Below are 17,331 nucleotides of genomic sequence, written 5' to 3'. Positions count from 1 at the left end.
TGAATATTGGGATAAGTCCTTTGCCCCCTTTAACTGGTGACTATCTTTTAGTTCCTGGAATCTCTCAGAAATTCCTTAGCACCGTCCTATAGTTGGTATGCCTAGCTTGAGGCTTTACACTAGCAGTTTGCATTCACAAAATACACATTTTCATCAGAGACCAAGTATCTCAAATAAAAGTCAGTACAACTATCAATTAAAGGCCAAACAGGCAAATCTTGTAGTGCTCGTATAGTCAAAGGTAGCAAGGTCACATTGCATAATTAGTTACAAAAGTTCCATCAGAAGCTCCTAACAATTGAAAGATTCGGGCTATAATTGAAAAAGATATCTGTCTATGAGAAATGGAAAATGTTTCTTCCATAATATTTGAGTCCCTTCGAATTGGAAGCTGAGAGAGAAGTCGGCAGTTGCAGTCTCTTCATTTCAACTACTTTTGATAAAATCACAGAATTCTGAGCTGTAAAGGAGGAAGAATAATCACATTCCTGCCACTTTTCAAAATTAAGCCACAGCCTTTTCTATAGATCTGTAGTGATAATCTGGACAAAAATATGAATGACTTTCGGAACATGTCTCGTGTTTGAATTTTCCAAGAATTTAGTCATATAAGCCAGACACTTCTTTATTTATGTTAATCTACCTAAATTAAGCTGAGAACAAGAGTGGAGTTATATTTGTATTATTGCAACTAGCAAATTTGTGTAAGCTGAGATACTTTGATTTAATCAACAGCCGAGGGTAAACAAAATCCTGATGTCAACTCACTATAAAAAAAACCAAATCTCAATGTAGTTGAAAATTATTCCTTTCTTTAAAAAGGATCCTGGCCAGGGGTGGGATTCAATTTTTTTAACAACTGGTTCTGTGGGTGTGGCTTAGTTGGTGGGCGTGGCTTGATGGTCATGTTATTGGCTGGGTGTGGCCAACACAATATCATTCACATCGAGGCACACATCTCCTCGCCTGGCCTTTCATGACTGTGGGGATGCTGCAACAGTTGTAAGTGTGAAAAATGGTCATAAGTCACTTTTTTCAGTGCCATTGTAACTTTGAATGGTCACTCCACACAAGCAAAATACCAGCAAAGGAGTGGGAAAAAAACTCCAGAGAAGTTCCAGAGACAGGAAGTCTAGTCCTGCCAAGAATGTAATAAGGGTTAACGGAGAGGCAGTTTCTGTAAGCAACACCAGAATGTTTCCTTCCTGCCTTCCTTACAGGATTAGGCCAGTAATTTCTCCTAACAACCGGTTCTCCAAACTGCTTAGAATGTTAACAAGCAGTTCTAGCGAATAGGTGCGAACTGGTAGAATCCCACTTCTGATCCTGGCTTAAAACATGTATATATACAGTACATTTCAAAACTGAATACTGAACCTTTTCCCATGATCTTGATCAGACTGGTCTACATCTGGTTTCACTGTAGAAGCTTTCCTTTCCCGGGGAACCTTGGAATATAAAATGTATCAATTGTTTTATTAAAAGGACAATAACTAAGCAGAGTTTTTTAGGATATTAACAATCACCGGAAAACACTGTATCACTAATACATTTTAAAAGCATAAGCATTTGGCTTGGAGATATCAGTTAAAAACAATCAGTCTTGTTTCAAAGCTAACAACTTCAGAATTACTTTATCAATCAAATAGGAGATTATAGCCAAGGCATTCTATTTGTTATATCTCCTATTTCAGTGTAACATTTGCAGTTAAGATACGATGCAAATACTGTAGTAATTCTAGAGTCTAAAAAAGATAAAAATGAATGATGATCACAGCCTTAGTAAACATGAAGTAGATTATCTGTACTTCAACAACATTTTTTTACAAAGCAATTTGCTTGTTAGCTCAGTATCCTCCAGCGTGGAAATCTGCTGTATCAGCACCACCTTTGCATCCAAACATTTTTGTCTGCTAAACACAAACCATATAAATGACAATGGGAACACCCTCCTTAAACAGCTGACTATTTGTCAAAAAGGCAAGACTGTTGTACAAAATGGCTTTAAGCACAACTTGGCAAATCAGAGGAGTGTGTTCTATGTGCAGTCCTACGTGAGTCAAGAAGTACTGGAAAAATACAGACTCAACTGTAGGCAGTGCTTTGTTTGCTTGTAAGTCAACCATAAGCTATCATAATCAAAACATAGAATTTACAGGGTTGGTCTATATAGTTCAAGAATTCTGTGTTGAAACTCCAAGTCCAATAGGCTATTAAAAGGGTGATGGTGAGGTGATGGTGATGGTGATGAGATGATTATGATGACAATGATGGCTACATCACTGAATCCCTAAGGATTCTTGGCAGTTTACAGAGAAGACACATCAGAAACAATATGCATAATAACCATGCATATACATAATAACCATGCATATACACTGCTTTGATTTAATATACAAATACTGTAAAATAAAATTAACCAGACTTAATCAAAATGAAATAAATCCACAAATGTCTTTACAAGAGCTCTCTTCAGTCTGACAGTTCTGAAGAGAGATCACCTTAGGGAGGATAGAAAAGTAGGTAAAGCTAAAGGTTTCTCTGTCCAGTCCTCTCCGACTCTAGGGTGCAGTGTTCAACTATTTAGGTCTTAATAGTAACATGAGCTTGACAGAAACCCATACAGTTTACTGTTGCTAACCCCCACCTGAAGAATGTGAATTAAATTCAAGCAGTCCCAAGCTCCCATGAGCTACCTTATAGTAGTCGTACAAGAGGCCCAAAGCAGCTGCACTGTCCTCGTCCCCATTGATGCTCATCATGGCTTTGGTAGCTGCTGTGAGGGGGTTTTCAAGAAAGGACTTCCAGGCTTCATCCTCACTAGTGTACGGTCGCCTTTGGGAATAGAGGGTTTCATTCTGAAGAACCAAGACAGGCCTTTTGCTTGAGAGAGAAAGAAAGGAAGGAAGGAAGAGAAAGAGAGACTGAACGAAATACAATTACAAAGATGTTGAATACAAATGTTGATTGGCATCCAGCAAGTAAAGTACTTCCACCACCCATTGAAGTTGTGTGTGACAGACTGCAATGCCCTTGTTGCCACTGACCATGTTTTGTCATGAATCTGGGAGATGTAGATTATCTTACACACTAAGCCATAATTGTCAGATTCAAACTTACCCCAAAACAAACCACATTATGACTTAGGATGAAATGTTGGATGACAATCTGAAGGGTAGGGGACAGTGGTGGGATTCAAATTGTTTTACCACCAGTTTGGTGCGCGTGGCTTGGTGGGATGCTTTGCCTAACGCTGGCGTGCAGCTTTCCCCACAACAGCTGAGACCTGCAGTGCCAATCAGCTGAGAGGATAAAAAAGAGAAAAGTGCGGGTAGGAAGGCCAATCCTGCGCTTTTCTCTTCTTTTTCCTCTCAGCTGATTGTCAGAGGATTTTTTTTTCCTCCTCTCAGCTGATCACTGGCTTTTTTACTACCGGTTCAGCAGAACCAGTCTGAACCAGTAGAATACCACCACTGGTAGGGTACCCATTATCTGACACATTATCGTTAACTGGAATAGTCTGACTTGATTCACACCTCAAAGCACACAAATAAAGACAACATTTTGTAAGCTGTGCATATCTTGCATATTAAATTAATAGCTTGCACCTTCTTGGACAGGCTCAATTCATTCTGCAGCAAAAGGCCCCAGCACACAAACAAAGACACTCACAGACTGTTTCCCAGCTATGGAACTTGGCGGTCAACTTTATTATTATACAATATTATACACTATTACTATCCCAATTCTATTTTTTGGCAAAATATTTTCATTTTCATTAGCTATTGATGATCAAAATTTGGAAATTATCCATGGTGATTTAGGAATGTTGATCCCACTGTAACTTTCACATGCACTGGAATTTCAGTATTCCCCATCAGCCTGGCCATTCAAAATTTGAAGAAAGTTTAGAATGTTGGAGGGATTTGTAACCTGTTGTAAGCTCAAAAATTGATTTGGTCTTGGAATGACCCACCAATGAATTTCAGATTGTGCCATGATGGAAAGAGATATTTAATGTCATTATTTAGGTGTGGTGCAGTTCATATGATTATCACCATATTTCATCATTTCCCACTTTGGCCTATTAAAATTTCAAATTTGGTGACAATTTCTGGAGGAGTTTTTACTGTACCCAAATGAGAAGGACAGATTCTGTTTGCACACCTCTGACTTAGAGGATTTCTTATGTGTTTTAAGGATGTGAAGACCTGCTGGTATCTGCCTGACATCAAATCAGATAATTAGTCAAGGCCTCCCAGTCATGCCTGGGGATTTGAGCTACAGGTAGATAACAGGTATAAAACCTAGCTGGAATTTAATATGTAAGAGACATTTGTGTTTACAATAAATTATTATTTCCTATTAAGTTTAAAACTTAAAGTCGACATACTTATGGAAAAGGCTTCAGAGAAGTTAATTTTTGTAGAACAATTAATGCAAATTTGAAAGGCAAAAGGCAAGCACAGAAACCTGTATTTTAAAAAATATCGACTTGGTTTCTATGTTTTGGATAGAGCCTCAAAGCTTTCTCTCATCTAGTGAGCTAGAACAGAGGTCCCCAACCTTTTGGGCACCATGGACCTGTTCCATGGAGAAAGGTTTTTCTGTGGACCGGAGACGATGTAATGTTACATGGTGCCTGCATCCCACAGGGGTGGGGCTTTGCTTGTTTCCATGGATCGGTTGCTGGCATGCCGCAGACCGGTGCAGGTCCACAGACCGGGGGTTGGGGACGCCTGAGCTAGAACATAGCAATTCAGAGCTACCTATGCTGGATACCATCAAAACCTCCTCTAGCCAACAATCTTACCCCATCAATTCAACCTATGTAGAAAACAGTGTGAAAAGCAACACCAGCATGACCATTTTTGCCCTCAAAATCCACATTTTGGGTCCAATTCAAGTGAGACTTTCCATTTCTGGTGACTCAGATGGATTGAACTCAGTGATCTGTCTCTTATTTCAGCATGCACACCTACCTATTTATTTGATTTCTATAGCTATCTAGAATCAAGTTGGTTAAGTTGGGCGGCTATAGAAATTGAATGATCAATGAATGAACAAATAAACTACTTGCATAGAAAGAAACTTGCACAAATGCCCACTATCTAAAAGGCTTTTTTGGCCTAATAAATATGTTAAAAATATTCAACACAATTTTAAAGATAACTTCTAAAATGCTGTTTACCCAATATCTGCTTTGTCCCCGCAGATGAGATAATGCTGCTTGAGCTGGCTTTAAACCAGTTAAAACACAGTTTGTCCTTGAGCATGCACAATGTTTAGTTAGCATTTAAGGCAGAATCAAGAGTTTTGCTTCATACTGTATATTTCTGGAAGGGCTGGAACCACATGTAAACATAAGATGCTATCAGTCCTTGAAGCAAAAGTAGCAGAAACCTACAAAGGACACTCTTTTTTGTCAGGCACTGATGTTGGGACCTATATTCTCTACAATACCAAGCCAATAGTCCCCAACTATCTAAATACCACCTGGCTGGAGAAAATAGATGTCACTCTTCATCATACATGTCCCTTTTTTTCAGAAAGGATAAAATGTGGCCCAGATGATATAATTGTTGGTTTCATAATTCACTGAATAACCATTTCCACAAAGTACTCATAATGGAGTCTACATCAACCTGTAGAGTAATAATACCAAGAGAAATACCACAAGGCTACAGCTGTCCAAATTTTTTATTAATAACCTGTACCCAGATGATTAGCGAATTTTCAGATGGCCCAAACTAGAAAGGGTTAACAATTTAGAAGAGGAAGAGAAAAGTCAGGCTTGAACAATGGGCCAAAATAAACAAGACAAAATTTAATTGGGAGATTAGCAAAATACCAATACTAGGGAGCGAAGAAAAATGGTATAAGTAGAGGACAGGGAGCACCTGGCATGGTGGTAGTATATTTGAAAAATATTTGAGTGTTCTGTAGAAGATCATAAGTTGAACATGAGCCAATAGTTGCAATGAGGTTGCAAAGAGAGCAAATACTATTTTGAGCTATATTAACACTGAGTCCAGAAACAGAACATTGAGCACAGGAAGAAATTGTCCCAATCTGCTCTGCTTTGCTTAGATAACATTGGAATAGCATGTTGTCCTTGGCACTGCAGTCTAAAAAGGACATCAATAAATGAGGGAATTCAGGAAAAGGCAACCAAAATGGTGAGAGGATGGGAAATCAAGTTCTGCAAGGAACTACTTATGTTTGCCTGCAGAAGAAAAGACCGAGGGGAGGTATGACTGGAGACTTCAGATTGTCATACTGAGGAAGAAGTAGAATTGTTGCGACCGACCTGGGGGGCAACGATTGGAACCAATGGCTTGAACCATGCAGATTCAAGCTATATATTAGGAGATACCGGTATATAAGAGATATACAGGAGATATATAGGATATGTAGGAGATCCTGCCAGTAAAAGCAGTCAGCCAGCAGAACAGCCCATTTCATGGACCAATATATTCTCCTTTACAGAAGCAGTTGAGCAATCCTTTGTGCAAAGTGCTTCAGCATAAGGCAGAATAAAATAACCTCTGAAATCCTTTCCAATTCTATCATTTAAACTTTCAGATTATTGGAGAGGAATTGCTGTGTTTGCTCTGGGCTAAAATGTGTGTTAGCGAAGGCCAGAAAATTGCCTAAATTACTCTGAAGTTTTCGATCTGTTGGATAGAATTTATTTCTGAATTGCTGAATTATGGGGGGAGCCAGTGAGTTCCACTCTAACTGAAAGAAAGATGTGGTCTCCACTGTTCCATGGGGCAATCGTGTGGGATTTCACACACAGGATATACTTTTCTTCCACGTTACTTATAAAGTATTTTCATGAAAATTCTCAGCAGAGAAACTGAGGCATGGTATAATATTTACTATTCCCTTTCAGCAAATCCCAAGTGAAACAATGGATTAAATTGGTATCTGGCCAGCTGGATTAAACCAAATTATGTAACCTGGTGAAAGGTATACAGCCTAAGGGTTACTTTGGGATTTATCACCATTCTTGAAAGTCCACATAATGCCTGTCAAGCAAAATATTTTTTACCACTTTCACCTGATTTAACATCTGTACACTCTTCTGAAAAAGAATTTGTCCTATTAAAAATCCACAGGTAATATCTACAAAGGCTACTGCTCTTGAAAGAATCGAGATGTTCCATTCAGTCCATTTAGTTGTGAACAGTTACTGCCTTCAAAATCTATGTTTTTTTGCAAGTCCTAAAATAGCTAAAATGTAATTCCATGATGAAAATCTAGGTTTTAGTGGTTATTTTTAAAATCCTAATAGGACTACGCAAAATCTGGCTTTGAAGGGTGACTTGGAATGCATGTGTGGGTGTGCATGTTAGGCCACTCAGCATTTCCTTAAATCCAAAGCATATTTCCCTGGGATTGTATGTCTGCCCCTGTGTGTGCCCGTGGAAAGAGACGGTTTCTTTAAGCAGCTGCTGACAGATGCAATGTGTATTCCAAGTCACCCTTTCTCCTTTAAATCCAGAAATTAGCACAGTTATAAATTCTTTATTATGTGGGACCATGACATTACCCATTCTTCTTTCTACTACATCATCCGGTCTGGACATCTATTTGTTTTATGAATCACATCAAATATATTGAAATGGTGTCTTTTTTGGCTGAAATTAGACTGGCATCACCAAGAATAGATTTTCTCTAATGGCAGAAAGAGTAGGGGTGTATTTTAAGCAGACTCACTGACCAGTTGTTAGCAACTGAAAACATCAGACAAGATCTTGATTCCGCAGGAAAAATGCAGTTGTTGCTTTCCATCCTCTTTCTCTACTAATTCCTTTGCCTGCCTAATTTCCTCCTTAATCTATTATATAGCCAAACTAAAATTCTACTTGCTTCAGAACTCAAGGCAGGTCCATCATTTACAGGTTGTAAATGCTATATTTAATGGAAGTTAATATTACCCAGTTGCTGTTTGATGTCCTTCATCTGGAAGTTCTGCCCATACTGTCACCAAGAATTCCCAAAATGTTTGAGAAATTCTACGCAACACTTTCTACTTAATTCCCTCCCTTATCCTCCAACAAAGAACCATGAATAATATGCATGATTTCTCTAGCAGATTAAAGTAGCCCTCATCTACATAACAACCACCCAGTGATTAGTAGATGTTGCATCAAGATTATGCTCCTGCCCAAAGTCTCCTATCTTTCTATGCGAGCTGTTGCAGTTTAATAATAAATTTAGGATTAATTCAGTCTAAACAGTACAGGACAGTTTTATTATTCCTACTACTTCAACAAGTCATCCATCTCCAGAAGACACCTGCATTATGAAATATTTTGATGGACACTAGTCTGCCAAATAGATATAGTCAAAAATGTATTTTCAGTACAAAGTCTTTGATTTAAGAATTGTCCAATGCCATCTGTAAAGTTACTATTGGCTGCGAGTACAGATATTCACTTATATGGTGTAATAGTTTGAATTAAACAAAATACGGTTTGCTTAATGAACCACAACCGAAGGGGTGGTTCTAAACAGCTCCTATTGTGGTTTAGTGAAATAGGTGAAGCACAATCTGTGTAGCATATGGAAGAGCACACCAAGGTATCTAGTAAGCCAATGAAGTGTTTTCCTGCTGTTGGAAGACTAGGAAGGGCTGTAAAAGGTTCTATTAGGGGAGATTCTACCCAAAGCCACCTCAATTTTCATGTAGTGTTTGGGTTTTGAGGTCCTTCACCTCTTTTCCAACTACTTCTGCTTAGGGTAGAACAAATTTCATTCTACACTTCAGTCAGAAGTAGGATTTGGATGTGAGTTCAGCTGTGGTTTCCTACAGTAGTGATTTAAAAGTATGCAAACTTTTGCAAGTTCAATATTTCTGCACTAAAGCAGTGTTTCTCAACTTTTTATTCACCATGGACTCCCTTTAAATACCTTTTGTGGCCACAAACCATAGCCACAGACCCCCAAGATTTAACTCAAGATTTAAATTATAACACTTCTTCAAGCTTTCAAGGGCTCCTTGTGATGACATCGTGCCCCCCCCCAGGGATTCGCGGACCACAAATTGAGAACCACTGACCTAAAGGATAATCTGTTCTCCACACAATTCTCCAAACTAGATAAAGACAATCCAATTTAAAAAATGAGTCAAAAGGGTTGTACTTACTCATTTCTGGGTAAATTATTATGATGTTTGACACAGCTAGAAGAGGCCCTAGTAGCAGGGGAAATTATGAGGAGATGGTATTTTTTTCCTTTAAAAAATGACCCTATAAATTGGTCTCAACTGGCAGATCCCCAATTATACCATTGCTAATATATAAAAAAGGAAGGCAAACTTTAACTACATGTTTTCTGCATCATTCTCATTGCATCATCTCCACATAAAATCCTCAAATGCCTTAAAGCTAAGCTAGCTCTGTTAAAAAGGAGTGTAGAAAGAATTATCTCTAGAGCCATCAACAAAGCCCAGGGTTTGGCAGTAACTCAATCTCTGAATAAAATGGCAGGTTCTTTTAGGAAAATGAGACCATGTTTTCTAAAAAGCCCGCAAAATATGTATATGTTTGACAGCTGCCCTGTGTCGAGTTTTAAGTTGTGACGAGTCAACTGGCAGAGTGAACTAGCCACACAATACTAAAAAGCATTTGGCAAGATCTGCAAATAAGTCTTCTATTGTGCTTGTAATTACTTCATAAGTGCCAGTTTGTTTTCTGCTTGAATAATTTGCAAAAATAGATAATAAAACACTACGGCACTAATGCATTAGAGATAAAGTAGTTATAATACAGAGGTTCTTCAGATGATAAAGTGTTGGGACTTTTTTTGGGGGGGACTCATGCTTACAGAATACAGAATACGAACTGTGTCTTTCCCAGGACATAATGAAATACAGTTCACTATGTTCAGGGAAAGACATAGTGAACTGAGGACAGTTCTAGTAAAAGCAGAGGCAGTGACCACCGTGGAACGAAAAGCCAGCAAATAGACTGGCCTTTCGTAATTCCTCTCTGAACAAGAGGAGGACTTGAGATTGCCCACAAGGGCTCCATTCAATTCCTCCTGATGAAGAGACTGCAAGACAGGAGTCTCTGGTGGATTTAGAGCTCTGGGAAAGAAGGGAATAACCATCTTGCTCAAACTGTGGTTGGTATTCTTGAAAGGACACACATTTCCTTTTCTAATCATTTTGGAAAATTGTTAACTGCTTTGCAGCTATTAGGAACCTTTGGTTCAACAAGTTTTACAGCGTCAAGCGAAATTCCTTCAAATCTTCCTTCAAATCTGAAAAGAAGTTTTAAATGCAAGTTTAAAGACTTGTATGGCTGTTTAGGGAACAATTTTAAAAGAATCAAGGGTCACACCTGCTTGATCAGAGCTCTGTAAAGCTAGAACAGTCAAAGGAAAAACATATTTAAGCTTGCATTTTTTTTCTTTTAAAACTTAGTGCAATTAAAAGCTCAGCACATTCTTGTTCCTTCTTTCACCGACCAAAAAGTTTTAGCCCACCAGAGAATTTCATGCACCTATCAATTATGTCCATTTAACTTTGGCTTTCTAGTATATTTTCCATCCACCTAATGAGTATGGATTAGGATTATTGATTGATGATTGACAGTTCCTCTGTGAATTTATGTACCCACATAACAGGGATGCCTCACCAATCAGTTATCTCTATGGTGAGCAAATACTTTTTAGACATATTTTAACACTAGCGGCAGTGGGAAAAGCAACAGGTGCCACTCAGGGAATATAAATAATGGCAAATAGCCATTTGAAACTTCTACCTCCCCTAACGAATGTTTGGAATCAGATGAGGTTTTATATTAAATGAGAACAAAAAACTTTAAAAAGTTGAGAGAACAAAGAGCCAAATACAGAGGAGTTTGCCAAACAAAAGACTGTTTAATTTGATGGTTTGATAAAGCAATCTCAGAGAGTTTTAGAGAGAATGAATTAAACAGAATATTAAGTCACTTTTGCAAAACCCTGAAAAAGCTAATCACTTCGATTCTCTGGTCTATTGAAAAATATCTATACAGGACCAGTTTCCAAATTCTGCTTTGGAAAAGGTCTACATAGAGAAGTAATATTCCAGTAATCTTTAAAAACAACTTGGCAATATACATGAATTCTGTCAAGTCTCCTCTGCAATTTCTTTCAGTAAAGAAAACAAACACTCTTAAAGGCAACAATTAAAAAGTATGATTAATAGAAGATATTCTCTCTCTCATATGCTGGAATATCATTCTAATGTTTTACAATTTTAGAGCATGGTAGTTTTCCCAGTGATTTAATTACTATCCCTGGAAAATGTAGTCATTACAAAATGAATTCCAGGAGTCAGCGTAACTACCCTAGTTTTAGACAAAAATCATTGGAGGCGATTTCAACAATACCTACAAACTACAGAGTAAACCATATACACCCTGAACTTGGTTGTTTTCTTGCAGATGTTTTATTACCCAAATTAGTACTGATGATATTACTTAGTTTCGGTAATGAAACATCTGCACACACAAAAATCACAACCAAGCTCAGAGAGCACCAAGGAGCCCTCGTTTCAACCTGAGTTACAAATATCCTCCTTTACTGGTAAACCATATATACAGTCACAATGGGATCCACTTTGGGTATGGATGAGTAAAACTACTACTGTATAGGATAGATATAAAAAGGGAAACAGGTACCTTGTCTTAGCTAAATCTGTAGGAAACTCTCTTCCAATTCTAGAAGTCAAATTTGCTCATATCATAAAAAGTGTTATCCATACTACCAGGCAACATTGCACTAGAACAAGAAGATTTTACAGTAGCTGTTCTCCAATTCTCAACAACCCTGTGTGATAACATATAGACACGTGTAGTTAAATGCAACTAAAGGTCCTGTTACAATGAGACGCTTACATACACGCTTACATACACGTTGCATCAACAGCTTGATAAAGTCCATGTTGTAAAGTAGGAAGATGAGAGGATGCCAGCATCCATACAGATTCAGTTTTGAAGCAGCAATACACTCTCAAAATTCTTACATGGCCAGATAATTATTGAAGCATCAAATTAGAGTTAGAACTTGGGAGCCCAAAAAATGACAGCTTTCTATCTGCAGCAGTTTTCTGTCCCCAGAGCCTTAAAGTCCTAGCCAAGATCTAATAAGCTTCTCTATGAAGCTACCTTTAATAAAAATTCTCTTCCAAGAAGAGGTAGCACATACCTCATGGAACACATAATTAAAAGAAATTTTTAAAGAGTTATCTCACCATATGCTAGCTAGAAAAGAAGCAAAAGTATTGTTAAAGGAGCTCTTTTCATGCATTCAGTCCAAAAAGTCAATCCCCAAACCTATATAGCCATTCTTTTATCACAGGTAATAAAGGCAGAAACGTTTGAAAAGAGACACATTAGAGTCACCGCACACAAAATAAAGTCCTGGCTAGATGACATTACTTATCACTTTATATGTTTTACCCACACACATATAAGATCATTTTAACAATGTCTTCAAAAAGAGCAAATTACCTGGACAAATCCACCTTTCCTAGAGAGTGACTTTCATAAAAATCCATTAGTGTTTTTTTTTCCCCCTTCAACAAGGCATTAAGAGGTGGCTCTTTGATATCCACGGAATAAGCCTGCACATCAGGGCCTACTGGAACCTCAGTCTCAAAGCTCAGCAAAATCTTAAATCAACAGCATTCAAAGCAATTAACACAAAAGTAATGATGCCCCAGTTGAGGCAGCTCTCTCACTGCCCAGCCCTTGTCCTAATCTTCAAAGAAGAAGGAGAGGGAAAAAAAATATATGTACAGCCCTTCATTAAGTTTCTGCACTAGATAAATCAGTCAAAGGGACAGCCCTGGGCAAGGCAAAGGCAAAGGCTTGCATTGGAGCCACCTCCATGGACATTACTTTTTTTTTTCCCTTCCTTTTTGGAAGGTGGGGACCTTAAGCTCCTCCTGAGACACAAGTGATTATTCATCACACTCAACATTTAAAGAGGCAGTGGTGGAGAAGATTGGGGGGGGGGGGAGAGAAACCACTCCGCATGGGTGTCAAGTTTCAAAGGCAAGCTCTTCTCAGTCATGACTTCAAGTGGAAAGAGCCAGGCAAAATCCAAAAAAGCAACCAGATAAGGCTGCTTTGGCCAAGTCAGTCCAGAACATTAGAAGGCAGAGAATCAAAAGCATGGCCACTTCATCCCAAGCCTCCCTGCTGTCACTTCTGCCTTGGGGACCCTGTCCCACCAGGCAGTGCTTTCAAACGCACAGCTGAATTTTGTTTGCAAATTCAATCCGGGTCTAGCCAAAGTTGAACACCTGTTTCTCCCCCCCGCCCCCCAATCGGATTCCACTAAAGACCGCTGCCCTAAACACTCTCTCTTCCTTGTTGAATCTCAAGGCGGGCTGGAGTGTTTACCCTTAGCTGAATGGTTGCTTAACAGTGATCAAGTGGACGAACATCAACAGGACACACACACACACACGTGTTCAGGCGACAATCTGTTACAGGCGCGACCCTCCCGGGCAGGACTTGCTCCCTGAGCGAACTGGCGCCGATTCTCCGACTTCGACTTTCGATCGCCACGTTCGAAACCCGTCCGACAAGGCGCCCTCCAGTAGGATCTGAGTTTCGCTAAAGTGACTCGCCGGTTATCTATTCTGGGACTTGTAGCCCGACGCTGAGGAGGAAAGACCCTACCTAGTTAAGGGACGCCCATTCCAGAAAAGCAACAAGACAACCGCCCCGATTTCTGGGAAAGGAGCCACGACGAATCGATGCCCCACCACCCGCCCTTGGAAATTATTTGGGAGAGGCAACGCGCGGGGTGCAGGTTGTGTAAAAAAAATGGAGCTGGAGGCACGAACTCGGAGACGCGGCTCGGCGCAGGTGTCGCAAGCAAGCGGAACCTACGCCGCTTTGACTTCACCCTCCACGACAAGGCGGCTACCGCGTTGGGATCATTTCGGGAATCAGATCTGTAAGTTGCACACACTGAATCCGCGGGGTCGGCGGTCTCTTTCGCTCCTACCGCGCTTCTTCCCTACACACACACACACACACATATATATATGGGTTAAGATTTGGGCATATATATATATATATATATAAGATTTGGGCTTAAATATATATATATAAGATTTGGGTAGATATATATATAAGCCCAAATCTTATATATATATATATATGCCCAAATCTTAACCCGAGAAGCCCAGATCGGCTGCGGGGCGAGGAAGACCCGACGCGGCCGCTTGCCCTGTCTTCCACCCCCACCCCCATCCCCGCCAAGCTCTCGACCGATTCCGATCGCTTGGCCCCCTCCGCCGTTAGCAGCCGCAAGAACAGCCCGAAAACCGTGCCCAAACTCCCACGGGAGGAGGGGGCGGAGTGTGGGTTAGGGGTAGGCACACCGGTCGAACCTGCCCAGACTCACCCCCTTTTTCCTCTCCTTCCAGTCTACCCAGCTCGATCACTTACTTGTCGTATTCTTGTGTCATGTCTGGTAGTCAGTGGGTGGCAGAACTGGCCTGGCTGGTTGGGACGGGAACTTGCCGCGGCCCAGGCGAGTGAAGGGAGGGGATGAGGAAGAGCAAAAAAAAAAAAAAAAAGAAGAAGAAGAAGAAGAGCAGCGCAAGAAAGATCGTACTCAGATCGCCGCACCAAAACGGGTTTTGTCGGCTTTTCTCGCTCGCTCAGGTGGCTCCCGGGAGTCGCAGGTGGATTCGGAACTGCGCCTCGCTTTCCCATTGGCTGGAGCCGAGAGGCTGGTGCCCGGGTGGGAGGGAACGAGAGCGGAGCAACGCCCCAGCGGCACGCCGGATTGGAGGATTCCAGCGGAGGGGGCGGGGCCGAACGGCGGGGCCGCGTTCTAAATGGAACTTTGGGGGGGGGGGGATGGGGGGGGCGGCGGGAGGGGGCGGGTTGGAGATGTCATTCCCCCGTTGCGCTGCGCTGCCGGCGGATCGCCTCGGATCCCGACGGAGGTTCTGTCAACGGAGCGTCGTGGGGAGGCAGCTCCTCCGGCGTGGTTCAGAGGCTCCCCCTCGAAACCTCTTCGGCGCTTCTCAAGAAGAAGAAGAAGAAAGGGCCAAATTATGGAAACGCTCCCCCTCCCCTCCCCTCGGAGTTGAAAGGGAAGAGAGGGAGAGTCGCCGGGGTTGCGTTACTGAAATCTCGGCTGTGGTTGAGAGACGCAAGATCGGAAGGAGGATTTTTAAAAAAGTGTGGCCTAAGTTGTGTCTCACCGGCGGGGATTCCGACGGGCTTGGGTGGGGATTTCTGCGTCCGCGTGTTTGTTCCACTTGCCGGAACTAAATCCAAAACCTGTTCCCCGATTTCACTTTTATGTAGCGCGCGGACGCGGTCTATTTGTATTTAAATTACTACTTGCTGCCTTTCTGATAAAGTCGTCTTGGAAACGCGTCTCAAATATCTCGAAGAAGTGTGCCTAAAAATCAATGGGTATTTATTTATTTTACTGGGAGGGGGGAGGCAATAATGCCGCGCAAAATAAACATCAACCTGAAAGATGCATATCCAGCAATGGAGCTTTCTGCAAATAGTTGACTACTAAAAAAAACCATGCACCCGATGGTAGATGCGTGTCTACCAAAGTGTTCCAGAACAGAGATGCTGCTATTCGAGCGATTACACTTTTGGTTTGCGTTCCAATTTCTGAGGACTGAGACAAGGCCTTATGTGATGATCTAGGAAGGCAGGTTCCTGTACACATGCTGTAAACAAAATGCTTCGTCATACCGATTAATTTCTATCCTAACCTCCCCAGTAAAATGGATTGAATAAAGTGACTTTCCAAAGGCAAATATCTTGTAGGCTGGTTTTTGAATTTTGATACTTGTTTTATCTCTACATTTCCTAGTACTGTAATATGACATTGAAATATGGGTAAGATCAGTCATTAATGAAGGATGAAAATGATCACCAAAACATTAAAAGTCACCACCCTTTGAAAAGATAATTGGACATTTTCTTTCAGTTTTGTTGCTTCTATATTGATATATTAGAGTCTTGTATATCAACTCCATTTTTCCATAATTTGGTGTTACACTACCAAGCCTCCATAACTACATATTTAAAATTTATAACATTGACATTGTCAGAGGAAACATGTAATATTCAAATCGCATATAAAACACAGTTGAAATATTTAATAATAAAATCAGCAAACATTACACTCCAATAGTCGAATGGTAATAATGGAGGAATCAAACAGGAATGTGAGGGGAAATTGTGCAACGTTCCAAAATGGCATGGGGAAAATTGGGTGGTGTAACATAGATTGATAGTGAAAACAAGACATGATATTTAAAAAGTGAATGGGTCATTTGGAGATCCCAGAATGAATGGACGTCTTTAGTAACTAATTTTGAGAAAAAGATATACTTGTTTAGATTATATGAAGTAAACGTAAGCCCATCAATGTATAGACACAACAAAGGAATGACTAGAATTCTAAGAACATGATTTACTCATTTGTTTAGAGTGAAAGATTGAATTAGTGAAGGATACAAGAATTATGAGAGATTCTAATGTGGCGAAGATAATTTCTTGCGAATGTCAAGAGAGGATTTCAGGAAACAAAAATGTACTTGGAAGAAAAATGAAACAAATTAGCATAAAAACAGCTGAGTGAAGAGAACATTTGAATTCTGTATGAAAAAAATATTACAAGTGACTCTCCACAAAAAGAATGGAAGGGAAAACAACATGATCAAAACTTGTCATGTCCTTGGCAGAGTTGATGATCCAAGGACCTTGGAGTACTAATTTCTAATGACCTAAGTGCTAGAGCCCACTGTAACTACATAGCCAAAAAGACATTAAGAGTTGTTAACCTAATCCTGCGTAGCTTTTTCTCTGGTAATATCACACTACTAACTAGAGCATACAAAACATTTGCTGGACCAATACTCGAATACACCTTAGCAGTGTGGAACCCGCATTATGTATCTGATATTAACACAGTTGAGAAAGTCCAGAAATATTTCACAAGAAGAGTTCTCCACTCCTCTACTTGTTGCAGAATACCTTATGCCATCAGACTTGAAATTCTAGACCTAGAAAACCTAGAACTATGCCGCCTTCAGTCCGATCTAAGTATAGTATATAAAATTATACATTGCAATATCCTACCTGTCAATGAATACTTCAGCTTCAACCATAACAATACAAGAGCACACAATAGATACAAACTCAAGGTAAACCACACCAAACTTGATTGCAGGAAATACAACTTCAGCAACAGAGTGGTCAATGTCTGGAATACTTTACCTGACTCTGGGGTTTCTTCCCCAAAAACTTTAACCTTAGACTGACCTCA

General features: G+C 40.2%; 1 protein-coding gene across 5 annotated transcripts in view; it reads right to left on the bottom strand.

The window, feature by feature from the left end:
* GRHL1 (grainyhead like transcription factor 1) overlaps nt 1-14,696 on the bottom strand; it is a 57,125-nt gene extending 42,429 nt beyond the window's left edge. Inside the window, exons 1-3 of one of the 5 annotated variants that reach the window (XM_026695280.2) lie at nt 14,469-14,696; nt 2,697-2,883; nt 1,378-1,448 (exon numbers count right to left, since the gene is read on the bottom strand). In XM_026695280.2, the coding sequence (XP_026551065.1) occupies nt 1,378-1,448; nt 2,697-2,883; nt 14,469-14,488 (278 nt within the window). In that variant the 5' untranslated portion in view covers nt 14,489-14,696. Of the gene's footprint in view, nt 1-1,377; nt 1,449-2,696; nt 2,884-9,157; nt 9,591-12,512; nt 13,387-14,424 lie in introns of those variants that run through there. The other 4 variants (XM_087917072.1, XM_026695279.2, XM_087917064.1 and 1 more) reach the window with 4 other exon arrangements.
* Nucleotides 14,697-17,331: the final 2,635 nt, after the last annotated feature.

Source organism: Pseudonaja textilis, chromosome 1 (assembly GCF_049901715.1).
Source record: "Pseudonaja textilis isolate UNSWEBS1 chromosome 1, rPseTex1.2, whole genome shotgun sequence".
Classification (NCBI taxonomy): domain Eukaryota; kingdom Metazoa; phylum Chordata; class Lepidosauria; order Squamata; family Elapidae; genus Pseudonaja; species Pseudonaja textilis.
This window is presented reverse-complemented; position numbering and strand designations above follow the sequence as displayed.